The following is a 27,176-nucleotide window of genomic DNA, read 5'->3' on the forward strand; positions in this document are numbered from 1 at the left end:
TCAAAACAAATAACAAAAGAGCAAATAAATACAACTACAGTTTCCAGATTCAGGGTCATTTAATAAGGATAATGATAACAACAAGAATCATTGTGACCATTATTATTCTCATTAGCATCATTTACACGAAGAAAATAATAATAATAAAAAGAGAAAATCCACTTAGATAATCTTAAAAAGAAGAAGAAATACCCACATAAACATTATCATATAAACTTTATTTGTAAAACACTTTTCATAAACAGAATTACAAAACACTTTACAGTGGAAACTTCAGTTTGAACAGTTCAGGACAATAAAATAAAGTAGAATCAGGCCAATGAAAGAGAACAGATAAAATACCCAATAATAAAATAAATAATAAAATAAAGACAGAAAAGAGCGAAATAATCAAATAGAAAAACTATAAAAACCTATTGAAACCCAAAGGAAAACAAACGACGACATCAGCGTTTTAAGAAGTGAAATAAACAAACACAAACAAACAAACAAACAAAAACAAATAAATAAAAGTGATGTATAAATAAAGTTTTCTTGCTTCCTCTCCTCCTCAGTGGGACGCCTTCTCCATCCCCGAGCTGCGTAACTTCCTGCGGATCCTCGACAAGGAGGAGCAGGAGCAGAGGGAGGCGGTGACCCGCCGCTACGAGGCGTACCGCCAGAGACTGCAGGAGGCGCTGACGGAGGTCCGAGGGCCCTCTTAAAGGACTTAACCTCCATAAACCAGGACTACTGCCCCCTAGAGGGACGGAGGAGGTGATTTCTTTTCTCTTTTTTTTTTTTCTTTTTTTTTTACACCTCCTCAGAGGAGAAATGTGGTGTAAAGTTCGACGGAGAGAGGGATGTGAACGCAGAACGAGAAGAGAGGATCCAGCGCCCCGCGGAAGAAGGGATGACAGACAGAGAGACGGATGATTAAAAAGACGAGGAGAGGACAGAGAAAAACTGTGAAGGACAAACGGACATGATTTGGACGGACGTCACTGGAGCTGAAGACTTCAAACTGCTGCCTGCTCCGTCTGCAAACACCAAAGATTCACTCAGTTGTGCCATATTCATTCATCCTCTCTCCCTCTCTCCATCCCTCTCCTCCTCTTCTTCTTCTTCTTCTTCTTCTTCTGCTTCTTCTTCTTCTGCTTCTTCTTCTGCTTCTTTTTCTTCTTCTCTCACTGTCCTGCTGTCACGTAATTTATGCAGTTCCTCTTTGTTTCCCCCAGTTTTTATCCTTTGTGAAAGACTCAAGGCCATAAATTGAGTCAGAGTTTTATTTAATGTGTTTGTACATATTTTTTCTTAATTTATATGGGTGAAGCTTTTTATTGTTTTTTTGTTTTTGTTTTGTTTTGTTTTGTTTTGTTTTTTTTTCTCCTTTTGAAAACAAAGTCTTAGTTTATTCTACGGTTTGATTGCTGACACAGACACAGAGAATAGTTCATCCAGACTTCTACTCGAGGTAAATACACAAACAGCACGAGCATCGGACACCACTGGATATAAAGTTTAAAATCACAAACAGGCCCAGAATCTGTATTTATATTTACGCGACAGATTAACAGAGAAATCAGAGAATAATCCACAAGTAAATGAGTCAAAGTTTTGCTTGAATTACCCTGAAAGTTGAGGAATATTTCTGAATCAAGAAAAGGAACAAATACAGAGTATGGAGTCTCGAGTGTGCCAAGAGAAATTTAGTTTGTTTGTTTTTTAATATAATGTAAACATTTGTTTTTATCTTGTTTTTACTTTATTTGTGCTTCTTTTATTATTATAGAGGGTTGGTAAATCAGACGATAAAGTAGATGCATACAACCACATACTATAAATTGATTAATTAAATTTGCCTGTAAATGGTGAAAATAAAAAAGGGCTTCATACTTTTTCTGTTTTTTAAACAACGTTTAATTAAATGCATTTTAATATGGAAGAAAAACTTAGTTTTAAAAAGCTTATGAAAACGTTTTGTTATCCCACTTGCTAATGTAGCTGCCTTTTTATATTTCATCTCATAAATTATTTGTATCCTGCTGTAACATTTACAATTTAAATTTGAAGAGCCGACACATCAGTTAGTGGGATAATGAAAACTAGAATAAACAACTTAAAATTAAAATTAATTAAGCAGTTCCATTACAAATGAAACAATTAAACAGATTTATTAACTGGCAACTTTAATGTGACTTTTATTTTCTTGCTTTTAAATATACGATATAGAAACTAAATTTATAAAAATAACCTTAAAAATATATTTATTTACATTTTACTTTTGTTTGTAATGCATAATTTTATTGCAAACTTAATTAATCAGTTAATAATTACTTTTTTTTTTTTTAAATGAATCTTATTAATGGCACACTTCAGATTCCATACAGGACGGCCTGAAACTGGATGTTGTAAAATGAAGGTAGAGAAGTAAATTTCAGGTTTAATGTGACTCCACGTCTGTGGTTCCTGAAAGGAAAGGTTTTAGTGAAGACAGGGTAGAAATAATAGAGTGTTAGATAGAAGCTCGTGAGCAGAGGAAGTCGTTTTAAGTTTTGGTTGCAGCCTGTAAAAAGCGTCGATTGTCGAGGAGGATGATGATGATGATGATGATGTTCATGAACTGGTGGGATTTAAAGTCGTTGTTTGCATTTTCACGCCACCAGCGGAGTTTGATGAAGCGTGAACTGAACGGACTGATGTGATTTGGACTGATGTGACCCCTGACCTCTGACACTGTGCGGTCAGAGGAGGGAGGAGTGACAATTGACCGGTTTCTGGAAGTCGAGCGAGCGGTTCAGAGGAAGTAGAAAAAACAAACATTAGACAGAGGAAGGTAGAAGAGAGTCTTGTTTGAGAAGTGTTCGGTGGGAAAGACTGTCATGTCGAAGCAGTGTGACTGTAACCTCGAGGACAATGACGGGATTTTCCTCGAACCACAAGTCGCCGTGATTAACTGCATGCTCGTTTTTTTTTTTCTTTTTGCATTCATGAAAGCTCCTTTAATCCACTGCTGAGAGAAAAGGAGGTCTGTGAGGCGCAGATAGCTGCAGAAGACAGGGGAGGAAAAATGGCCACATTGTCCTGTTCGCTTTCATTTAAAGACGCCTGTGTTTTTATGCTCCTTTCTCGAGTTAAAATGTGCAGCCGTGACCTTTTCGTCAACTCGGATATCAGCTTTTATTCCTGGTGGATGAAAGGGAAAAATATTACAGTGGAAAACAAGGAAAGGAAGATAGAAGGAATAAACAGTAGAGGGTAAGATTTAAGATAAATATGCATCAGAACGTGCAGAAGAAGGTACAAAATTATAAAGGTTATGGCCTTTTTGTGCAGTTCTGTGTCCATGAAAGATCTTGTGATGGTGATGCAAGTAAATAGCTGCCTTAAATATATATGCAATGTCTTCTTTGGCTTATAATTTATCATTTATAGCTTGAAGACCAAAGAGGCTTTTGTAGAAAACTTTTTTTTTTTTTCTTTTAATCAGCGGTTATTCTGGTATCTGAGGAGAAAAGTAAAGTAAAATCACAAAACTTAAACTACAAATCAGACTTTAAATGATCATAATTCATCAAAACTGATGTAAAATGCTTTGTTGTTTTGAGCTGCAGGTACTGAATGAAGTCACACTGATGGTGCTGTGGTTGCGTTTCTGTAGAAGACTGTTGTACAATATCGCCGTCCAGTGGACAAACGCTGCAACTGTTCTCTCTTTTCTGTGTCAAACGTATCAATTATCTTTATAGATTTTATTTTAACTTTTGATGTTATAACCAAAGATATTTTTCTTTGTGGTGTTGCCTGGAGCAAAAAATATATATTAGAGGCTTCTTCCCACTGGAGGGAAAAACATATATAGTTTAGAGAGTTTTATTTAAAGGGGTTTTAACCCTGGATTATTCTACTATCAAACACTGGGTTAAATCTATGGAGGCAAAAAAAAGGCCACAAAGATTTGAATCTTTAACGCCACTGAAATGGTGGCAATTAAACTGCACATTTCGGCGTCAGGGAGGATGTAATAGAAGAAGTTATTAAGTTGCATGATGGGAAATGTAGTTTTTTGGAGTTTGTTTTTTGGGGGGTTTTTTGTTGCTTTTTTCAGTCCCTGAATATTTAATGTTGAAATTTAAATACCATCAAATTTATAGAAAGTGTATAAGTAACTATTTTTAAAACACTATATTCAAGTTCAAATTAAATTCGTCATTCTCTGACCTAAAAGTTTTATAGATTATAGATATTTAGATATTTATAGAATAAGTTATAAAAACTTTATTTGTGCCGCCAAGACTTTGCAAAACCTGAAATTAAAATGTTGGATATAAGATAAAAATTCATATTTTTTTGGCCTAATTTTGCCTCCATATATTATAATTTAAAGTGATACAACAGTCTGCATGAAAACAGTTAATGAATCTTAAAGCCATGTTGTTGTTGTTGTTGTTTGTGTATCTTATAAACAACTTTAACTGTTTAAACACATCAGACCAGACGAGTCGTATCCATTAATAGTTTTATTTTATTTTTTTATTTTTTGGGGGCACTTTAACTTTGAAATCAGGGAAGACGGGTTTTTTTTGTTTTTGTTTTTGTTTTTGTTTTTTTTCTCCTGCAAACCACCAAACCGCCATTACACTCTGTACTTTATCTTAACAGTTAATACTCCATCTTCTTAATTTGAAAGATGTTGTTAAGCTCTACTCATAATCAAATGTTTTTCTATTGTAACAAATGGAAGTACAGTGTGACAGAAGTTCATTTCGTTCTCATTTTATTTTTTATGTCTCAACGAGCTTCCGTATGATTTTTGCTCTGTTTTAGCTTTAGACTGTGAAACTGGTTGATTTGAATCTCGACTCTCGCATGTTTGTCTCCTTGTACGTGCTTCCTGTTCACACTACTGGGCTGTTCAACATTAAGCATTAAAAGCATGCGTTACCGTGTATAGAGCGGCAGGGAGGCGCCATTTTGAAAGTTTTCAAATGCTGTCGGATCTGCTCGTAATATAAATTAGGCTCGTTGATGAATTTTATCTATTATGAAGCTTTTGGGCCAGTAGTGTTAAAGTATGAAGAGTTGATATATGATACCTGTTGTGTATTAGGAGATCTGGGTTTGAGGCTGTTCAACAGAGTCAGAGAGCGTGCGAACGAGCTTGAACGTTCATTCTTGACCTTTAAATTACAGTTTGACAAAAGTTTTAAACATTCATATTGGGTTTGTTTTTGTTACACCATTTAATAGCAATTATTTTTTACAAAAATGCTAAAAGTGCTGCAGTTTCAGCTCCTTAAATGTGAGGATTTGCAGCTTTTCTTTGTCATTTATGTCAGTAAACTGAATATTGTTGAGTTTGAGGCCGATTTTCCACTGTTTTCTGACACTTCATCGGCAAAATGATTAATCAGTCGTTTGCTGCAGCCCTAGTTTTGTCCCCACGATAATTTTAAGTAAAAAAAAAAAACACTAAGAAACTAATCACCAACAATTTTGTTAATCGATTAATGATTTTTCAGGCTCTTAAGATCAGTTTAGTAAAGTTGTAACAAGCTGTAATGTTAAATGCCAAAGATCTGTGTGTAGCTCTTCTCTCATTTACTGAGTTTATTTTATTCTCCTGTGATAGTTTTTTTTTTTTGTTGTTGTACACGGGGACTAGAGGTAACACAGTAGATCCTCTGTGATTATCTCACATGATGCGTTCCCTTGTAAACATCTGAAGTTCACTCTGTTGTTCTACACTTGAGGAAAAAAATAAAACGGTCACTGGGGTTTTTTTTTAATTTCAGACCTGAGCTGCAAAAATCCAAAAATATCGTCGCAATTTAGACTCAAAGAAGCTCCTGTGTGAGCGCAGAGGGGGGTCTGTCATGATTAATCCTCTTAGTTCAATTTCAAGCCAATGCAAGATTTAAAGTTATCGAAAGCTTCAGTTGAATTTTGGCCTTTGAGCTCAGGTCTGAAACGTCCCGACCTGTGGCCTCAGCAGTGCCTTCCTAAAAACGTCTTGACGGCAGCGGAGAATCAGACCTGCAGAGGAGAGACTGTTTCACCGGACGTTGCTTTGTGTTGCAGCTCCTCCCTGCAGGCGAACAGTTGACTGAGGCGGGTTTATTTTTGTAGGTATCTCTCAATCAAATGTGGCCTTCCCTCGGACAAGGAGGGCCGCGTCTATTAAAGGTGAAATTAAAACAGAAAGGTCTGTGTGTTTTCGTTCATCTCTGTTTTCTTCTTTATTTTGATTTTAAATAGATTTTGTCATGAGGCATGTCGAGCTCCTCGGGCGTCTCATCCTTCAACAAGTTTTGAGCTTATAAATTAGATTATTTAGCAGATTGTTTCATCTGTTTTTATACTAAATCGAAAGAAAATTAATCAGCCACTACTTTGATTAACCCTTAAATCACACCTCAGGTCATTGAAGAACCAGGACTATTTTACACCCTGTCTAATTCATTCATTTTTCCCTGGTTAAACTACTTGTCTTTAACAATGTTCTGGTGTTAAAATGTCAAAAAATGACAAAAATAATTGTTTTTCTAATGTTTTTAGCTATAAAGTCAACTGGGTCCACTCATGCATTTAAGGGTTCATCGTTTAAGTAATTTCTTTTTAGAAAAAATGCCAAAAAACTTTAAGTTACAGCGTCTAAAATGTGAGGATTTGCTTGTTTTCTCTTTGATATTTGATCATAAATAGAAAATCTTTGTTTGTGAAACAAAACCTGCAGAAATTCACTTTTCTGACATTAATCAATAATTAATATTTAACTGAAAACAAGATCTAAATCTAGATTCATAAACTTGACAAAAACCAATTAAGGACATGAGAAGAAGAGTAAACTGTTCCTTCCTTTCTCGTTTATCTAATTAAATCAGATTTTTTGAAAAACTTTATCCAAACCAACTTAAAACTTTCAGACAGAACCAAGCTAGCTGTTTCCCTCTGTTTACAGTCTGTATGCTAAGCTAAGCTAAGCTAACTAGCTCCTCAATATATGTAGGATTCTATGGAGAGAAAAATTAACTAAGCAACTGGAGCCTCATATTTCTGGCAAAACAACGGTTTCATTCAAAGCTGTCAGGGTTGTTCACGTTGTTTCCACAGCTCAGTGGCGTGGAGTTGCTGCTCTGCTGTTGACAGAGTTTTGGCAGCAGACACAGCAGCTCCTCCTCTTGTCCTCTGTTTGACCCCAACTCATATAACCTCTTAGACAAGAAGTGGGAACCCCCACCACCCCCACCCATACACTCTGGATGTTTGACACACACACACACACACACACACTAAACTGTGTAACCTGTAAAGCTGCAGAAGTGCAGACCGAAAAAATATCCAGGGTGAAGGACAACACTGCCTTCAAAATAAAAGCTTAAAATGACGTCCATGGTCGCTGATGAGGCTTTAAAGGTATTTAATATAAACATAGAGATATATTTTATGATACAATCAGCCTTTGTTCACTGACATGTAAAATTACCCCCCACCCCTCTGATATAATAGTGAGATGGAAAGAGTCTTTTTAGTTGTTTTACATCTCTTTTTGCTCAATTTGTGTCTCTATTTACTTCCTCTTCGTGATCATTTTGTCTCTGGGTATGAGTCTTGTGCGTCTTCATATGGTTGTTTTGTCTCTTTATTTATTTCTTGCGTCTTTATGTCATCACTTTGTGTCTTGTCCTGATTGTTTTGCATTTTTTTGTGTCTCTTTTCAGCCATTTTACGTCTCTCTGTGGTCATCGTGTGTCTCCTTGTAGCTGTTTTATGTCTCGTTTTGGTCATTTTGCATCTATTTGTACTCGCCTTTTGTAATTTACACCACTACAGCACAATGTTGGCTAATTCAGATTCTGTATTATCACAAAATCTTGGTGTCTTATCGTGGGGACCAGTGTCACAGTCTGTTTTTAACATCAGGGTTTCCTGCAGTGTTTAATAGCACAGGTGAGCCAACTCACCTGAAGCAAAGACCATCTCCATTTCAAAATAAGTGCAGTTTAAGTAAATTAATGAATGAAGCTGGTATAAAGTATAAAATGTCCAGAAAGGTCAACAAGGGCACAAAAACAAATTTCAGACCTTAATTACATTTCCTTCAGTATTAAAGTCAAGTTGAACATTGTCTCTTAAAGTGACAGTACGGAAGAGGATTAGGGCCATATGTGAATTTTATTTTTTATTTTATTTTATTTTTAGAATTCTGACTTTAACTTTAATTCTGAGAAGAAAAAATCACATATGGCCCTAATGCAAAAAATAAAAACATAAAAAAATTATGGAATGAAAACTTGTTCCCGGACGCGGCTTTAATTTTGAAAGTCCAAGTCGGAAGTGTTCGTTTTAAACTCTGGTGTCTTTCACACACTCCTCAGCCTCTAACACACACAAACACACACTCATTCATCGCTCCTTAGTCAGACCTGTGAGATCCAACGGGAAGAAGAGACGTCGACTCAAAACTCAAACATGTAAGTTTGACACTTTATTTAATTTAACTCGCACAAAATAAAAAATATTTAAACTCGCAAGTGTCAAGGTTTTCTGGGCGTTGCCAAACCGCGTTAAAACATCCATCAATTTAAGGAGTTTTTGTTCATCATTAAAACAGACGCGATGTGAAAATTAATTCGTGACTCTTTTGGGAGTCCTCGTGAGTTTATCTACTTTTCGGCTTCAATGAAACACACACACACCGGCTTTTATTTTTACAACAATGAACCTGAACCATCGGCTCAGCTGTTACCTGTTGAGCTAATCTCGATCCGCACAGCTGCAGGAAGCAATACCTGAACAGATCCGTGCAACCAGATCACTCAGTTCACCTGTGAATTATATTAGTGTCTATAATATCTGCAGGAGAGAATAAAGAATTACATATTTTATAATAAAGTTTTTGACGCCGTGTTTTTAATGATGCATCTGCATGAGACACTTTGTCAGGCAACATTAGCTGATGAGCTGATAACAGTTGAAATCATTTTTAATCATTTATATCTGCTGGTTCAAAAGTGTCATTTCTTGTCCGTGCACATTAACCTCTTCATACCTGAACCAGTAAATCTTTAATACTTATACATCCCAGTGTGTCGGGATGAATTACACAACCAGGTGAAGTCATAGTTTTTTTGTTTTTTTAAAGGGCAAGTGCACATTATACAACCTGTGAATAAAGCATGAATATGAACATGTAATGATCTGTTTCAGTCAGTAGAATTTAAAAATAATTTTCAAACACAGTTTCACACTGAGGAGGAGTGAGGAGAAAAGACTGGAGATATTGATTGGCTGAGTGTCCGGATGTCATATCTGAACCTCTGCCTGTTTAACCTTCTCTTATCAGCCGAGGAACAAGGAACTGATTTCCATAGTGTGACTGTGTGTAATGGACAGGATTAGGTTTGTGTTGCACACAGCAGATCCTCTGAAACATCTTATACAGAGTCAAAGTTCACCTTGGTGTGTGTGTGTGTGTGTGTGTGTGTGTGTGTGTGCACATGTGTGTGTGTGTGACCGACAGATAGTGAGAACAGAGTCCTTTTAACTTTGAGGTTTTAAACCAAAGCTGTTTTCACATTGAGGCCCAATGTGCGTCAAGTAAATGAAACGACTCGGTCAGGGTCTATTCTCCATTCTTCTCTTATTGTGTAAAAGTTCAGGCTTTAAATTGAGTTATTAAAAGGATCATTAATTGATTTAATTGGTTGTAAATGTTGTAAAAATGTTAGATATATGACAAAATATGAAAATCTAAAAATATGTTTGAATTATTTTATTATCCCAGAGTGGTGTTGATTTACACAGTGGCGGTATATTTAACATATTTATTTGAATTTTTAAAAAATAAATTTTTATATTTTTGGAGTTTTTATTCCTCCTTGTCGGAGCCATGTTGTTTTCAGGTTGTCCGTCCTGTTCTCGTGGACATAATATCTCGGTAACGCCTTGAAGGAACATCTTCAAGTTTGGCACAAACATTCACTAGAACTCAATGATGAACTAATTTGATTTTGTTGGGTAAAGGTCAAAGGTCAAGGAATGAATAAAGAGGATTGATGCCATGAGCAGAGATTAGAGATTATCTGTGTGTGGCGCTCTCCGTCAGGTTGGGGAGGAGATCAGTGTTTGTGGCTCTGCTCGCTGTGGCTGTTGGAGTTTACCTGCTGCCTTCTCCCATAGACCCCAAACCACATGTGTAAGTACACACACACACACACACACACACACACACACACACACACTTGGGTTTAACTATTATAGACACAATAAGTGATACAAGGTTCTTAAAAAAATATTTGCTCCTCCAGACTGAAGGGGCCCCCTCCGGCCCTCGAGGGGCCGCTGGCCGTCAACACCCGCCTGCAGAAGGGCCAGAGGCTGTTCACTGGTAAACTACACGGACCAGAATCCTTCACTGCTGATGGGAACGGTGAGTATTCTGGATTTAGTGTGTGTCTGGGATCACACATTTTTTTGACTCAGGGGTTGGATGGTCTGAATAAAGCTGCAATTAATGATTATTGGCCTTATTGATTAATCTGTGGATTATTTTCATAGTTAATTGATTTCATTATTTTATCTATAAAATGTTGGTGCTTCCAAAATATTCAGTTTGTAATCAGATATGACAGAAAAGCAGCAGCCGGTGACATTTATGAAATTTTAACTAAGAAATAGTTTGAATTTTAGCTTAGACCAAAATGATTAATTGATTATCAAAATAGTTGCACTTTAAACGACTAATCAATTAATCGTTATGACTTTTGACCTTTGCCTGTGCTCTATGGAAGGTGTTTTGTCCCTTGATTCCCCCCTTATGTCACATGGAAACCTGGTTTCATTACATGTTTTTCATATTGTGTGTGTGTGTGTGTGTGTGTGTGTGTGTGCGTGCGTGCGTGCGTGCGTGCGTGCGTGCGTGTGCGTGCGTGCGTGCGTGCGTGCGTGTGTGTGTGTGTCAGGTAACGTGTACACAGGAACAGTGGACGGGAAGCTGTGGAGGATCGGTCTCGATGACAGCCTCACCCTCGTCACTCAGATGGGACAGAATCTGCCAGAATGTGGTTCGTTTTTTCTTCTTCTGTGTTTTTATTCAGAGGCTCCTGCGTCCTGCCTCTATTCCTCCAACACTTCACTTCACCCTCAGTTACTAGAAACTAGAAACACATCCTCTCCCCTTTTCAAAATCTGGATGTTTTGGGATGAAAATTGTTAATAACTTAAAATCAAGAGCCTCGAAAAAGAACGATTCGGTTGTTTTCTTACAAAATCATCAACATCAGCAGCTGTAATATGTTAAATCACAAAGACATTTGAAAACATACTGAGTATTTTGTGTCTTTGTGGCTGCAGGCAGCAGCACAGACTATGAACCTGTCTGCGGTCGTCCTCATGGTGTTCGTGTGGATCGCCACGGTCAGCTGATTGTCGCCGACTCTTATTTTGGGCTGCACAGCGTCGACCCGACGACTGGAGAAAAGACTCTGCTGGTGGCTAATTCACAGGGTATAGTGTGTGTTTGTGCTGGCATGCATGTTAAATAAAGCCCACTTCATAATATGCAAATGAATTCCTTGTTTCTCTGTCCTCAGGTGCTGACGGCGTTCCCTTCGCCTTTCTAAACGGCCTCGAGATTTCCTCCCAAACTGGGATCATCTATTTCACCGACTCTTCCAGTCGCTGGGGACGAAGACACGTCAAACTGGAGGTGAGAGATTAGAAATTTAAAAGAAAAGCTCTGAGGAGAATCTGAAAGAGTCGAAAAGAGGGTAAGTGAAGTAACTCTGAAAAGTGGTTTTCAAATAGATAATAAAGCAAAGGAAAGCTGATTCAAGCAGGGTTCATTAAGGTTTTTTTTTTCACTGTTGCTTAGAAACCACAGCTCTCCAAAAACCACATGAGGACACTTCTTTTTACCCGTCCATCTGGCTGCTTTGCCAGAAAAGAGAAAGCTGAGAGTCCATTCAGTTCAACAAATCACAGAGCACTGCAGATGAGGCTCAAGGAGAGACGGTGTTTACGTGCACTTAAAAACTCACCAGGCTTTTAGGACAACCCTGATTTCTGAATCTGCCGTGTAAAAGAAAAACCTGGTTTCCAGTATCCTTATTAATCCACGTAACAGTCATGACCCTTTATCACCTATTTCATTGTAACTTGCCAGGAAATCTCAGTTGTGTGTAAAGTTGACATTTTGGTTTGAAGGGAAAAGAGGAAAAATCATAATGTGGCCAAAACAGAAAATATTAGGCCTCTGTTGTTCATGAATATCAAAATATATAATTTTCTGTTTAACTTAGAATGTAAATTTCTGATTTAAAAAAAATAAATAAATGCAGTGCTCTCAACTAGGTTAAACTAAACCAAGTAAAGTTAAACTAAACCAAATATAAGCTAAACTAAGCTAAAAGGTCAGTCTTTACAAACAACAAACCAAAACTTAAATAAGCCAAACTAAACTACAAAGGTAAACTAAGCTAATCGAAGCTAAACAAAGGTTAACTAAACTAGGCTAAGGTAAACTAATTTAAGCTAAGACCAACTAGGTTAGAAAAGATATTAAGCTAAGCTAAACTAAGCTAATTGAAGCTAAACAAATGCTAACTAAACTAAGGTAAACTAATTTAAGCAAAGACTAACTAGGTTAAAAGGATATTAAGCTAAACTAAACTGAAAAGCTAAGCTAAGCTAATTGAAGCTAATCAAACACTAACTTTAAACTAGGCAAAGGTAAACTGGTCTAAGCTAAGACCAACTCTGCTAAAAAGATATTAAAGGAAAGAAAACTAAACTGAAAAGCTAAACTAATGTTAACCTATTACCTTAAAAAGATATACAAAGATAAACCAGACTAAGTTTAACTTAACTAGCAGTTAAGCTAAGATAAAGTAATTAATAAGAAACTAAACTGAATAGCTGAAGTAAACTAAACTGTAAGCGAAAATAAGCTATGCTAAACTAAGCTAAGCTTTATTAAAAATAAACTAAACCAACAAGATATAGTTTCACAAAGATACTTTCACTCAAGATCTTAACTCAAGGTCTACTTACTACTTTCTGTGGACATGTCAACCACATCCTATGATTACGGTTATTTCGGAGAAAAGCTAAGCTAAGCTAAACTGAACTGTTGTTTCAGGTGATCGAGATGAACAGCCTCGGCCGTCTCCTCTCCTACGATCCTCAGACAGAAAGTGTGACGGTCCTGTTGGACTCTCTCTTCATGCCCAACGGCATCGTCCTGTCGCCCGACGAACACTTCCTGCTGCTGGCCGAAACCAGCATCGGACGCATCCTGAGGTACGAACGCACACATGCGCTGCACGTGACGCGACGAACATCAGCTACAAACATCAGGACGAATGTTCAGTCGACTCTCACTCTATCTGCTCAGATATTGGCTGAAGGGCCCGAAGGCTGGTACCAAGGAAATCCTCATGGACAACATGATTGGTTACCCTGACAACATCCGCCTTAGCGACCACGGAACATTCCTGGTTGGCGTAACAACGCCACGGTTCCGGAAGCTCATGCCTCCCTTCCTGGATATGATCGCCCCGTACCCGGCTGTCAAACGCTTCCTGGCCAAGGTCAGTGTGTTTTTCATCCCTTTAAACTGAATATTTGGTATTTATTATATGATGGATATAATCAGATGGATTTACAGAAAAGACTGGGAAATTATTGGTTGGTTGGTTGGTTGGTTGATTGATTGATTGATGTAGAGAACAACTAGACCAGACGGTACTAATAATGGCATGATGGACATGAAATATATTGCTGCATTCATTCATCATAAAGTGTTAACGTCTTTTTCATTTCTACATTGAAATATATGTTAAAATTTGAATGCTAATTTCTTCTAATTCTTTTTTAAAGAATAGATATAAAAGTTATAGAGCATATGCACTTTTTATTTCTACCAAAATGTAGATCTCATCGCAGAGGATGAGCATAATCAAGATGAAGGTCTTTTCAGAAATAACCAGCGGACTGTAACTGTATGAAACTCATCTGTGTTTTCCAGGTGATTCCTCTGAGTGTGTACAACCTCCTGCTGCCGCGCTACGCTCTGGTCCTGGAGCTGGGATTGGACGGCGAGCTGGTGGGAACGCTTCACGACCCCGAGGGCCGCCTGACGTGGGCCATCAGCGACGTCTTCCAGCACCGAGGGAGGACGTACCTGGGCAGCACCGACCTGCCCTTCCTGCCCGTCCTGGAGGGGTGGGACAGCTGATCTTTTTTTTGTTTTTCTTTCTTTGGACAGTTTAAGGGTCGAGCAGCTACAAGGAAATTTGTGACGTGTCTGGATTTTACATTTTTAAAGTTTCTAGTCGATATTCACATCTGGAGCGACACCTGGATGCTCTATCAATCACACCTGGATACTGTGGCTTCAGGTCGGTCTCTGTGGGTCGCCTTGTCACCCAGGAATGATCTGAGAGGTGAACTGAGCATCTAAAGACGTTTTTAGAAAAGTCAAATGTCTACGAACTGCAAGTGATGAAATTGTAAATGAAGTGAATGTAACTTTTTAGCTCGGAAAACATGAAACGTGTCAAAAATCCTGCACATGATGATGTTCAATTGTAGAAATGATGTTTGTTGAAAGAGCGTGAAGTAATCCAACTGATTAATTGACACTTTGTTTTGTTTGTAAAACACATTTTTCTGTTTAAATGGACTCAGATTAGTGATTTCTCTTGGTCGTACGAGACGCAGCCTGGACTGAGGAATTTTAAATTCACCCTGGAGATTTGATTTTTAGACTTTGTGAACACAATGAGAATATAACTTAACTTCGCATCAGAAAGTTCATTTTAAAATAAATATTTTATGTTAAATTCACATTTCCCTGACTTCATTCAATTTTTCTAGCAAACACTCATTAGCCGCAGCTTCTAGACATTTTCTCTGTTTTATTTAATTGTAAACTGACATTTGAAGAAATCTCTTTGGAAGATTGCAACAGGTAATTTTAATTTCTTCATATTTCCTGACATTTGATGAAAAAGTTTGTTGATTAATCGAGAAAAGTAATCACTGATCTGTTTTTCTACCATTTAGATGGCGAGAAGGAATAAAGGTGAGTACTGGCTTTGGGTTTTAAAAGTTAACAAATGTTTAAATCTTATGCTTAAAAACATCTTTTTAAATATGACAAAAAGATCGTTGACATTTTAAGTTAAGACAATGGTGGTGAAATAATTAAAGTCTCTTTTTTTGATCTTGAGAATTTCTTTATTTGGACAAAAACACAAGCAAAAAATACATCATCATCATCATCGTCAAAAACTACTCTGAAAAATAAAACTAAAAGGTGCCAAAACAACAGAACAGTTCTGACAGATTGGAAAGTGCATCAGTGAATTGAAACGAAGTGATCGGTTTGTGTTTACGTCGAGTCCTGTGGTGTCAGGACGTTAATCTCAGTGTTCACACATGAAAGTGTTTTTTTTTTTTTAGTTTTTTAAATTGAGAACAAACTACAGAGGAAGAAGAAAGAGCTGTATGAACGTTATGATCTGAGAATCACATCAACAGCAGCAGTGGGAACAGGTGGAAATGGCTGATTCACAGGTAACAGTTGGCTTGTTTTGCTTAATTCACAATCAAAATTAACACACAGAAAAATAAAGATTCAGTCTTTTACAACAAATGTCATGCAGACCCCCCCCCCCGGGAAATCGAACTCTAAAGTCTCCGGATCAAATCTTTGGTCGAATGTTAAACGTCTGAGATTTGATCACGTTTTTATAAATGTTTAATGTCGGCACAAAATATCGGCTTTAAAAGGAAAAGTTCAACATATGGGAAATATGTTTATTTGCATTCTTGCTAAGAGATATGATATAAATATGTGGAACCGCTCCTTTCTATTAAAATATATCAGCCTTCCAAAATCCAAAACCCCAGCAAGTCAGGGCCGTAAAAACACTAACAAAATAACTTTTTAGATTTATTTTGTATAAATGTAATTTATGGCATAAAGATAAATGTGATTTAAATTTAAAAAGAAAAAAAAATCAGTTCCCTTAAAGTTGAAGGAGGAAAATAAAATACATCAATCACACCTTTTTCTATTGTTAACTGTTCAAATTATATATTTTTGTTTAACCTTAAAACATTCTCACATACAACCCATTAAACAAAATGAGAATTACTGTTAGAAACATAAATTTCACTCTTAATAATAAAAAAAAAAAATAACACATTAAAAACATAACTGATGTAATTTTACCCTGATGATAGAAAACCGACTTTTTGTCAAGATATCCGTATTTTTCTAGATTTACTGCCTCCTGCTTCCCGTTAGGTCGTTAACCTGAAACCAATCTAGTGTTTCTGGATCGGCTCGATGAAACACTACAAACATGAAATCATTAGTAAAACACTAAGACTGTCAGTTGTGGCTGAAATAAAAATAAACTCGGTATGAGCTGTAAACCACGAGCACGCCGATGACTGAAAACGCAGAGAGAGGAACGACGACGGTTAGAAAAGACAAGTGATGAATTCATTTGAATTTTCATGAATGAACAAAGACGCGTCAACACTTTTCACAGTTTAGAAAAATGCAGTGAAATGATTTAGTGCTGGAGACAGTAACGAACCGTTAAATTAGATTCATAAATTTAAACGGCGACGGAGATTTAACTTAACGATTCTTAGAAATCGCTTCCTGTCTCGTGTGTGATTTCTTTTTTCCAGTTTGGCGTTAGGTTTGTTGACCTTTCCTCTGAAGTCACCATTTCATCACTGGTGGCCTGTTTTTCAGTGTGTAATAACTACTCTGTGTTAGGTGTGAACGATAATGGTGTTAGGCCTCGGTCTCCGTCTCTTTCTAGGCACTCGTTGTGTTTTTCTGTTGGACTTCCTGTTTATGAAGTTTGATTTTCTGTAGGTGGCGCTCTTCTTTTTTTTTTTTTTTTTTTCTCCATTTACTCCAGGTACGATCACGTTACTCTTCCATCATGTGAGTATTTGTTCCCGTTCACATCTATTGAAACCTGCACAACAGATGAATTCAGGTGTTTCCAGCTCCGACTCACAGGTGAGAATTCACCTGTGTTTGACTTTAACTGAGCGGATGTTCCAACAGAAACAAAGTTATTATTTTATCATTTTACCAGTCAACAGACGGATGTGTCACTCTGATCAGTATTTATTCCTAACATCATTTTTCGGGGCTGTTTAACAGAAGAGTGATGTGACCGAACCTTTACCGTCTCACACAGGATTGTTTTTGCTGCATTCGATTGGTCGTCATCAACTTGTGAAGTTTGAAATGATCAAATAAATTTCTCTGATGTTCTTGATCAGCTTGATCAGTTACGTACGTTATCACAGACAAATAAAGGTCAAGTGTCGTATATACTGTATTTATTTACCGTTAACCTGGCAGATCGTTAGCTGATGTTGAGTGGAGAGTTAATCAACAGCTAATTAATCGCTAATTTTGATTTATTGTAAGAAAAATTAGCTTTTTAGATTTGAGATTTTTCTCTTTCTCTTCTGTTTTTGCCAATTTACAAACATATTTTCATTATATTTAATTTTCTAGGCTTAATGATTAATTGAAGAAAGGGAAGAAAAACTGCTTCATCGATTAATTGAAATCACCGCTAGAAAAACGTCTTTCCCAAACATCTGTGTTCAGCTTCTTGGTGGTAAACCTACAAGCTCTTAAGGACCAAATGAATGCACCAAAAAGGAACCAGACGGCCTGTGTTTACACAAGTAAATGAATAACACTGTTTGGATCATTGACATGATTTTCTGCTAACCCTTTATTTTATTGATCCCTTATTTTACAGCTAATTTGCTGGAAACTTTCCTCAGGATTTCATAAAAATGAGCTGGTTTTTATCGCTGTCAAGTTGGTGTTAATTATAAGGGAAATGGAGAAAGTGTAAGTTGCTACTGATAATTAGGCACCTGCTCGTTATGGTCAAGTTTTTAAGAAAGAAACTCAAACTAGGAAATAATGTGGTAGTTAAATAAAAAATAAATAATAAACAGACGTAAATATCCATCAGAGTTTTATAGTGTCAGATTGTTCCTGGCTTTGAGCTGCCATATGTTACAGATAATGCTAATAATTATGCTAATCTGTACATATTCATGTAACTGACGTTTATGCTGCATATTGGTTGAATTATTGGTTTTCAGCTGCACTGGAAATGCCTTAGTTTTGTGTTTTTAAACTGACAATGATCAACAAATAAAATACGCTCCAGAAACAAACTCATTAGTTCTACTTAGAAACGTCATTTCCACAGACCAGATGTGCAAAATAAAGCGACTCAGGTTGGTGCATTTTCTATCTGATTATCTTGTTGAACTATTTCTCACCTGCTACATAATTTCTTCTTCTTTTTTTCCTAAAAACTTGAATACATCAAGCAGGTACTGAACAACTGTAGCAACCAACACTTTTTCCATTTCCCTTATAATTAATTTTATTTAATATTTAGGAAATTGTGAGGAAAGTTTCCACGAACTTATCTGTAAAATCCAGAACCTGTAAAATAAAGTGTTTCAGAGAAAACAGACATTTTATAAAAAGTAAATCCATCCTTAATAATAATTTGGCTTTGCTGCGACACCTACTGACAAACTCACTAAACAGCAGCCCACACTGAAAGCTTTAAACAAAATAAAAATAAAGGTAGGTCCTGCACCCAGAAAGGCCTCCTGTCTCCATGGCAACCCACCACCCAAAAAATACGACCCCACCTGATCCCTTCTCGATCCGTGTGTGGAAGCGACTGGCTCAGGAGGCCTGAAAACAAACAGGCAGCAACAGCAGGAAAGGCTGAATACAGACGCACGACACAGCCCTTCTTCCTCCGTCCGTTCTTATTTCATCGTCTGTCGGAGTCTGCTGAGCCGCCAGCTGTGGCCGGTGAACATCTGTCGGGGGTCAAATTTATACCTGAGGGGAAACAGGCGGATTCATTAAAAACTGATTTTTATTTAAACTTTTTCTTTAAGCAATTCCTTTTCAAATTAAACAAAATATATACAGTAGTATTTATACTTTGGACATTGTTTTTTTGCAGTACAGGAAGCTCCTCCTTCATGTTTGATTCTACAGAGTTTGCAGCAGTGAACAGACCTTGGATCGTAGACGCCGGGTGTCCGACATGACTGCCCCGAGCAGGACTGCAGCATCATCAGCCGGTGGTTCATCTTCTCCAGGAAGTCCTGGCCGATGGAGCCTGCGATGTTGGTCAGCTGGTAGGGGTCGGCGGTCACGTTGTAGACTTCTACAAACACCTACAGGGGGATGCACGCAGATTAACGTTACACCACGCTGAGACATTCCCAAATGTTTTCAAACAGGAAGCAGGTTTAAAGTTTTTTCCACTTCACCTGGTTGTCGTCAAACTCGCAGTACTGCAGGTTGGCAGAGGGGGCGACGGTTCGCACGCAGGCGTAGGTGTTGTTGTACGAGTCCTCGCACACGCAGTCTGGGAAACACTCCTAAAGAGAGAGACCGGACGAGAGAGAGAGGAGTTTGTGTTTTTTCTGCTCTTTTCCTACAGATTATATTTTAGTTTCCCTTCGTACCGACACTCCGGGTCCCAGCAGAGGACAGGCGGGGTCGGTCACGTTGCTGCCTTCGCCTTCGTACTCCACCAGGATGTCTGTCCTCCAGCTGCTGCTGTTCATCCTCCCCTCCTGGTGACACACACACACATTATATTTATTACAACCATCCACTGACGACTATTATTTCCATCTTTAAAGTTAATGTTACTCTAATTTAATCTAGTTAATCTTGCTTGTACTACTGATAACACTAATAATAATCTTAGCCTCGGTCTTCAGGCCTAATGTTTCGGTAACCTCTGACTTTTGCTGGATTTTCCTCGTCTTCATTTTATCTTTGTGAAGCCGGATGTCGTCTCACTAGTTGAGCTTTTGTTATGAGATTCAAGATTGAACGGCTTCCTCTGAGAACTGCATGTGGGTCTCAATATTTTCATTTTTATATCATAAATAAAATAATTAACAATCTAGGAATTCTTCTGTTTATTTTAAATGTTTCAACCGAGCATAAATTGCATTTAAAAAAAGGGAAAGAAATAAAAATCTGGCTAGGCAATCATCTAATTATAAAAACAGTTAGTTTAAAACACAGATAATAAGCTTTAACTAGGAGCAGTATAAAGTTAAAATCATAACTCACTGCCTCTGAAAACTCCCAAACTGTTGCAGCTGATTGACCTGATTCTGGTTAATGGGTGAATGTTTATGACTGAGTGAAGGAGACTCAGTGTGACGTTAACGAGCCCTGACAGAATAAATTAAAAGGAACATTGTGAGCTGGTTGTGTCACCACATCTCTGTCCCTCAGTGATGCATATGAACTGTGTCTGTACAGAAACCATTAGTGCAGTGATCTCACCATGACGGGCAGGAAGGACATGCCGTCCATCTGCGTCTTGTTGACGTCGTAGCCGGCGATGTCCAGGATGGTCGGACCGAGGTCGACGTTCGCCACCAGCATCTGACAAAGTGATGAGTTCAGTTTAGCTCCGGTCAATAGAGAATAACACATTTTTTTCCAATGTTAAAAATATATATTCTTTTTAGAAACTCATAATTCTTTAAAAAAGTCAGTCATTTTTTTCACACGTGGCCCTAATCCTCCTCCGTACTGTGGAGGGTTTGATACATGAAAGGAAAACACAAACCTACAGAGGATCCTTCTCTCCCTCTTCAGTCACATTCATTTAAATTTCCTCCATAATTATCTTGGATTATGTGAGTTTTAAGTGTCGTTGTGTAACTCAAGTGACTCCAGGTTCTGCTAGTTTCATGTTATTTAAGTATCTGATGTTATTTGGAGTCTAAAGAGGCAACAACAGATCAAGTTAAACTGTCCTCATGCTTTTGTTCTGCATTTCTGCTTCTGGTTTCAGTTTAAAATGCTGTTAAAAACATTAATTGTCACAATAGTTTTGTAAAAGTAAATGTAAGAAAAGGAGTCAGTCTATATTAAATTTCCTGTTCTGTCCTTCTGGTTTGTTTGTCCTGATGAAAACAGTTTGATCACAGCATTTTCATTAGTAATCGTGAAGCACTTTGTTGATTGTTACAGCTGTTGTCAGTTTAAAACAGTTCGAATTAGACAGTTTATTTAATTTAGTTTGCAATTACGAGTAAATTTGATCAGCATTACATCATTTCATTAGAGGAGGACAATGACAGGAAATAACCTACTCAAAAACAAACAAACAAAAGCCAGTAAAAGATATTTTGGTAGTTTGAAGCTTGTAAATAACACAGGTGTAGGGGTGTGTGTGTGTGTGTGTGTGTGTGTGTGTGTGTGTGTGTGTACCTGGCTGGTCTGGTTGGGCTTGATGTTTGGTCCTCGGACCATGAGAGGGACCCTGATGTCAAACTCGTAGAGCTGCCTCTTATCCAGAGGAAGAGAGAACTGACCTGAGGGACAACAAGAGACAGAGAGAGGATGAAAACAAAGAGAGAGAGAGAGAGAGCACACACCTCCATCATAGCTACACAATCAATACATTTATCACTTTAATATCAGATTTTTATTCTATTTTTGGATCTGTATTAATGATTTGTACCAATGCAGAAGCTCCTGAGAAAATGTCCTGTCTCACAGTGTTCACGTTCTCTCTAAATTTAATTTAAATTTCATAGAAATCAGAGATTTCCTGCTGACTAGACAAACAGGAAGTAGACAGACAGATGCTGGAAGCCTCTAGTCTAGATTCATGTTTATGTGTGTACACACCGGTGTGGTAGCCGTTGTCGGAGGTGAAGAAGATGTAGGTGTTGTCCAGTTCACCTCTGACCTCCAACCTCTTCACTATCTTCTCCACCAGGTCGTCCACCGACAGCAGAGTTTGCCACCTGCAGGTCGGGAGGAGCAACAGGAAACATGCAGTGACTCCAGACTGAGAATCTCACTGTACAGATGGAGACCTTTCAAAATAAAACTACAAACACACAGGTGGGAGAGTTTCTTATCTCTGCTGTTCATCTGACTAACAAAAAGCAGCTAAATGTTCAAATGAAGTGGAAACAGAATATCATTTTGAAAAGGTGTATGAATGGCACATGACCGTCTCCCTTGATTTACTACTTGTTATGCAGTTAAGTTTAAGGTGTTAATGAAATTGAAATTGATGCTCTTTTTTGTTTTTCAGGGGGAAAAGTTTGGTGTCAACTGGCTGCAAAACGACAGGTAAAGAGTTCACAGCTCATGAAAAGGTCAAATTAATTTTGCCATAATCTACTTTGTTTACAAGCAGAGAAGAGTTTCAACTTATCTTGGTAAAAAATAGGCGTCTTTAAATTTGAGGAAAGATAAGTAAAACAAATGAAATGAGAAGTGAGAAAAGTAGGGATGACGGGGAGGAGATGATGAAGAGGAAGCAGAGGAAGAGGAAGAGACCGACCGTTTCCTGAAGGCGTCGTCCAGAAACTGAACAGACGAGTTGGACATGGGGGTTTTCGCCTGTCTGATCAACCAGTGTTTGTCCTGAAGAGAGAAACAAAGTCGACCTGAGGATGGAGCTCCTCCTCACTGAGTCACTGGACAGTTTTCATCAACACTTTAAAATATTCCCTTCTGTGTCTTCTGAACAAATCCTACCTTCCCGTGGACGTTGAAGTTGGGGTCTCTGGGAGCCTTGGTGCTGTTGAAGCTGTCCTGGTACTGAGGGGCTGCGGTCCAGGGGGAGTGGGGGGCCGGCGTGGACACCATCATGAAGAACGGCGAGAAGCTGGATTTATACTGGAGGAAGTCCAGGGACATGTTGGCCTGAGAGAGACGGGTAGGGACAGAGCATTATATTAAAAAAACGAAACTTGATTATGATCATTTGCAGCTTGGAAATAATTAAAATGATGCACAGCAATTCTAATTAAAAACTTTTCCTTAACTTATTTATCCTGCAGATCCAGTTCATATACTTCCTTCTAATTAGTCTTTAAAATTTACAACAAAACCACATTAAATATAACAGTTTTTAAAGTAATAACTGCCAATACAAACATCAGTGACACTTTAAATTAGTGGCTTGCATGAAAAAATAAATTACTGAGGACAGAATATGAACGATGTGTTAACATTATAATATAATTTGTGTTATAGTGACAGTAGCGATCCTTGGTCATGTGTCTCACCAGTACGTCCGTCAGGTAATCTTTACTGTAGTCTGCTCCATGTTTCTGAGCCTTCCCGTTCACCGACAGTGTGTAGTTGTAATATTTAGAGTTCTTCTCCTGGAAAATACAAAGACAGTATTTTATTAGTAAAATATGATGCCAGAAAATACTTATCTGAAAGGAAAAAACTGTCTAGAAGATAAAAAGGTTTTTATCTAGAGCATGGAAAGACTTATGGTGGTTTTCTAATATATAACCATATACATGGATGTCTGTCTTATACGTCGGTGTAAGCTAGGAGCCATGATCTAAATTTGGTGTAATCATAAAAAAAAAGCAATAAACACAATATCAGGGACGTTGCCTCCCCCATGTGACGACACTGAAATGACCTCCTCTGCTCTTACTTTGCACAGTACAAACAAAACAGTCTCATTTCAGTCATGACCTCGTCTCTGCTGCAGAAACATACATGATTTTATTTTTCTTTCCCACACAAACAAGCAGCAGTCGATTTGATGCAGACCGTTTGATTTTCTAAAAGTAGGTTAGCAGATCGCAAACAGTGCAAATTTCAAATTGATCACAGTCACATGATAAGGATAAGCTCTAAAGTCTGTTTGATGTATTGCTTTACCAGCAGAAGTCTCTCTCTCTCTCTGTTTGCCCAGTAAGAGCCAGTGAAGAGAAACTGGTCTGCAGTCGTGTTCTGTAATGACTTGTGTAAACCAGTCAGAGACCTGCTGTGCGTTCAAGAAAATCTAATTTTAGACTATTGATTAGTCTGGCTCCTTCTGCACAGAGCGTCCAGTCACATGATCATGAAGCACTGTTACAAAAACAAACTTCCCACAGAAGTGGGACAAACCTCATTGCTTAAACGTCTGATCTATAACAATATATGGACAATTTGCATTAAATTGTTTAGACTATACAAAACTGTAAAGGCTCATTCTGACATTTTATTATTTTCTATTTGATTTGATCATTTTTATACCAATAATGATAAGTCTTTCCCTCGTACTTCTATTTGATTCATGAGTCCTGCCTGATGTCAGACAGGAAGGAGCCTCAGAGTAAATGTGTTTCTTAAAGGTTAAATAAAATCTTACCAGTCCGATCCAGTAGCTCCAGCCTGGAGGAACATGCTCCACTCCACCGGCCTCCGAGTGCCCATACTGAAACACACAGAGTCAAATACAGATTATTTCATAACATTTTCACAGAATAAGATGAATTTCACTTTTACTGATCACCTCATCAATCAATTCCACCTGTGTGCTCCTCCCACTGGACTTCAGTGCAGCTTTTGATCATATAACACTATATCAATATATTCTGATATGAAATATGGAGTAGCCCAGGGCTCTGTTCTTGGTCCTCTGCTTTTCCGTCTCGATTTGGTGCTACATAAATAAAAATGGACTTGACTGGGTGACAATTGTAAAAAATAAAGAAAGACTTGTAAAATAAAGTAGCTGTAAAGCTCTAATATGGAGCACATATAGTGTGTTAACCATACAGTGCTATCACTGTTTCTTCATCATTTCCTGTACTGCACTTTGAGACGACAGCCTCTGGAAACACAGAGCTGTTTAATGAACAACAGGAAGTCAATCTGCTTTGTTCTGCTATTAGTAAGTGGAAACTCAACTAAACATCGAAGGAAAATTATTTAAAATCCCTTCGTTCTTCAGATGACGGCACATTTCCCTTCTTGATTAATTAAAAATAAGATACACGGAGAACAAAGGGGACCATGTTTATTTGTCGATGCAAATTTACACACAGGTCCCATCTCTCCTCACCTGGTTGAGGTATTTCCCTGCGAAGAAGGTCTGGTAGCCTGCGGAGGCTTTCAGTAGGGCGGGGAAGGTGTTGGCCTCCTCGCTCTTCTGCCAGGCTTTGCTGCTGCAGTTTCCCTCTAAGGTGTTGTTGATGACATGGTGGTTGTGCGGGTATTTCCCCGTCAGGATACTGGCCCGGCTGGGGCAGCACAGCGGGCTGGCAACAAACTGACGGAGGAGGGGAGGGGAAAAGGAAAAGTCAGCACAAGAGAAACAGAAAATGGCTCTGATTTAGGATGTGAGTGATGACGGTGAGGGGCCATGATACTTACTGCATTTGTGAATGTTATCCCTGCATCTCCAATTAGTTTTTTCGTCTTGTTAAGTGGACTCTGGAAGGAGAAGATTTGGGTGTGACGAGACAAAATGTTGCTCACATTAACCTGGCCTCATTTATCTGCCACTCAAATATACTTAAACTGTTGCAGCAAGCTCTTTTTTCTTAATTTACAGCATGATTCAGCAGTAAAGCTCAGTTTCTCTGTCTCCATGACTAAGCTTCTTCTTGATGGAGAAAACCTATATTGCATCAGTACCTGGCATGGTAACGCAAAAGGAATACAAATAATATTAATTTGTGAATATTTTATACAAACACAGCTTTACATGTTTTTGGAAACAATGGAGTAACATTGTTCAGACCAATTAGAAATGTGCATTTAAAAACTGAATATATGTATTGCACCTCTTTTAATTTAACTGACTGGTAGGAATATTTTTGAACTGAAGCTGAATACTGAGTGCAGATATTCTTGAAAAGTCTTGACAAGAGAATTATACCAATTTAATTAATTAAATTTGTTAGTTTGCAGCTTTAGTGTTGAGATGTTTTGCAAGACAGTAGGTCATCTAAATTTAAACACCAAATCAGTATTTCACCCTACTTATTTTAGGTATAAAGACTTTAATTAAAGCCAGACATCAGCAGTTTATGTTTGTCTTTGTTACAGTGTTCAACATTTACAGAATCAGTTAACATTTTAGGTTGATGTAAGAAAAGGTGTGTCAGATCACTGCTGTACACAAGCCACCAGTCTGTAAACATCTTTAAAAAAAAACTGTTTTCCAATGGAGCCCTGATAGATAAGGGGGTTGTAGAAGGAGGGAGGGAGTGTGATGAAACTGTGGGAGCAGACTGGAGGTGATAAGGCTGCTGACTCTGTGAGATGCCTAAATGATGTGTCCAACCAGGAATGTGAGCAGTCAGCTCCACTGGCTTGGACTAAATATCAAATTAAAACCAATTAATCACATATTTCCCGATGACATGTCTGCAAAAAAATATGTGTTAATACAAAAGTCACGACTCTCAAACTAGATGCTAAATAATAAACGACGTGTGATTTAAAAAAAGCAGCATTTTGATTAAAAAAAATCCACTTACCAGACCTCCGATAGCGATGTCCAAGTCGTCGGTGAGGATCAGAACAATGTTTGGTCTCCGGTATAATTTGGCAAACACCCCGGCGCTCAGGTTGCTCCACAAAGTGACGCAGATCAGGAGACAACTCAATAACGTCGGCCGAAAGCAGCGATTTGAGCCCATTTTCATAATTCAATATTAAAGCGCTAAAAGCCTGTCCGTCTCTCCCCTCAGCTCTGCGCCTTATCGCCGCGTGAAATGCTGCAACTGAGCCAGAAGCTCCGGAGGAAAAACAAGGAACAAGACTCGGCCCTGTTTCTGTTTGAGACAACACTTCCCTCACTTCCTGGTCATGTGCCTCTCGGCTACGGAAGCCCGAGTCAGGTGATTTGAAGACGCGATGATATGTAAGTATGATGCATGACTGATGTGTGGAAATAACTGTTATTTTTAAAGTCTAACAAAGGATATAACTGTTTTTTTCCTCCATGGTATTTATTTTAAATGTCATTGCTGCATTTCTGAAGATTATTTTTCTTTATAATTTTTCATATTGCATATTATTATTCTGCATACTTATACGTGTTATTCATCTTCCGTATCGAAATTTTGGCGCGTAACTATTCCCCAGCTTTGAGAAAACCCACACGAACAATACGTGCGCCTCATACCCTGTATATAAAAATGGACGTCGACTCCGGGTCTGGAAAATGAAGCCAATGCGGAAGTGCCTTAAACTTGCATTCTACCGAATGACCATCAGGGGGCGACTCGACTGGTTGCAAAAAGTTGTCACTTGATTTGTTACCTCAGTTTTCGTTATGTGTTTA

The 27,176-nt window shown here is 38.0% G+C and overlaps 3 protein-coding genes across 4 annotated transcripts in view; 2 read left to right on the forward strand and 1 right to left on the reverse strand.

The window, feature by feature from the left end:
- The window catches only part of rassf3 (Ras association domain family member 3), a 74,504-nt gene extending 69,046 nt beyond the window's left edge, over positions 1–5,458 (forward strand). For both annotated transcript variants that reach the window (XM_056367750.1, XM_056367751.1), the window contains one exon: positions 555–5,458. In XM_056367750.1, the coding sequence (XP_056223725.1) occupies positions 555–704 (150 nt within the window). In that variant the 3' untranslated portion in view covers positions 705–5,458. The remainder of the gene's footprint in view (positions 1–554) is intronic.
- Positions 5,459–8,271: 2,813 nt separating this feature from the next.
- On the forward strand, positions 8,272–14,829 carry zgc:194209 (uncharacterized protein LOC570908 homolog). The gene is made up of 9 exons (XM_056367068.1): positions 8,272–8,453; positions 10,088–10,177; positions 10,290–10,411; positions 10,944–11,045; positions 11,335–11,487; positions 11,574–11,689; positions 13,121–13,281; positions 13,376–13,571; positions 14,009–14,829. Coding segments are annotated over exons 1-9 (1,152 nt in total). The 5' UTR covers positions 8,272–8,451; the 3' UTR covers positions 14,219–14,829.
- A 370-nt stretch (positions 14,830–15,199) lies between these two features.
- Positions 15,200–26,697, reverse strand: gnsa (glucosamine (N-acetyl)-6-sulfatase a). The gene is made up of 14 exons (XM_056367707.1): positions 26,368–26,697; positions 25,256–25,315; positions 24,945–25,151; positions 24,249–24,314; positions 23,155–23,253; positions 22,622–22,789; positions 22,425–22,507; positions 21,758–21,876; positions 21,335–21,438; positions 20,399–20,500; positions 19,558–19,668; positions 19,360–19,470; positions 19,103–19,263; positions 15,200–18,919 (listed from the first exon to the last, which is right to left on the reverse strand). Exons 1-14 carry the CDS (start codon positions 26,533–26,535, stop codon positions 18,844–18,846), a joined length of 1,635 nt encoding a protein of 544 aa, XP_056223682.1. The 5' UTR covers positions 26,536–26,697; the 3' UTR covers positions 15,200–18,843.
- Between the last annotated feature and the right edge of the window lie 479 nt (positions 26,698–27,176).

The sequence above is a fragment of the Seriola aureovittata genome, chromosome 22 (assembly GCF_021018895.1).
Source record: "Seriola aureovittata isolate HTS-2021-v1 ecotype China chromosome 22, ASM2101889v1, whole genome shotgun sequence".
NCBI classification, from domain to species: domain Eukaryota; kingdom Metazoa; phylum Chordata; class Actinopteri; order Carangiformes; family Carangidae; genus Seriola; species Seriola aureovittata.

Excerpts from the sequence above, each read along its gene's own strand:
- zgc:194209 (XM_056367068.1), top strand. Across the intron at positions 11,690-13,120 it reads GAAGACACGTCAAACTGGAG|GTGATCGAGATGAACAGCCT; the intron begins GTGAGAGATTAG and ends CTGTTGTTTCAG. Across the intron at positions 13,282-13,375 it reads AGCATCGGACGCATCCTGAG|ATATTGGCTGAAGGGCCCGA; the intron begins GTACGAACGCAC and ends CTATCTGCTCAG.
- gnsa (XM_056367707.1), bottom strand. The coding sequence starts at position 26,535 with ATGAAAATGGGCTCAAATCGCTGCTTTCGGCCGACGTTATTGAGTTGT. Across the intron at positions 21,439-21,757 it reads CGACAACGGCTACCACACCG|GTCAGTTCTCTCTTCCTCTG; the intron begins GTGTGTACACAC and ends GTTGTCCCTCAG. Across the intron at positions 18,920-19,102 it reads CCCGGCGTCTACGATCCAAG|GTATAAATTTGACCCCCGAC; the intron begins GTCTGTTCACTG and ends GTTTCCCCTCAG.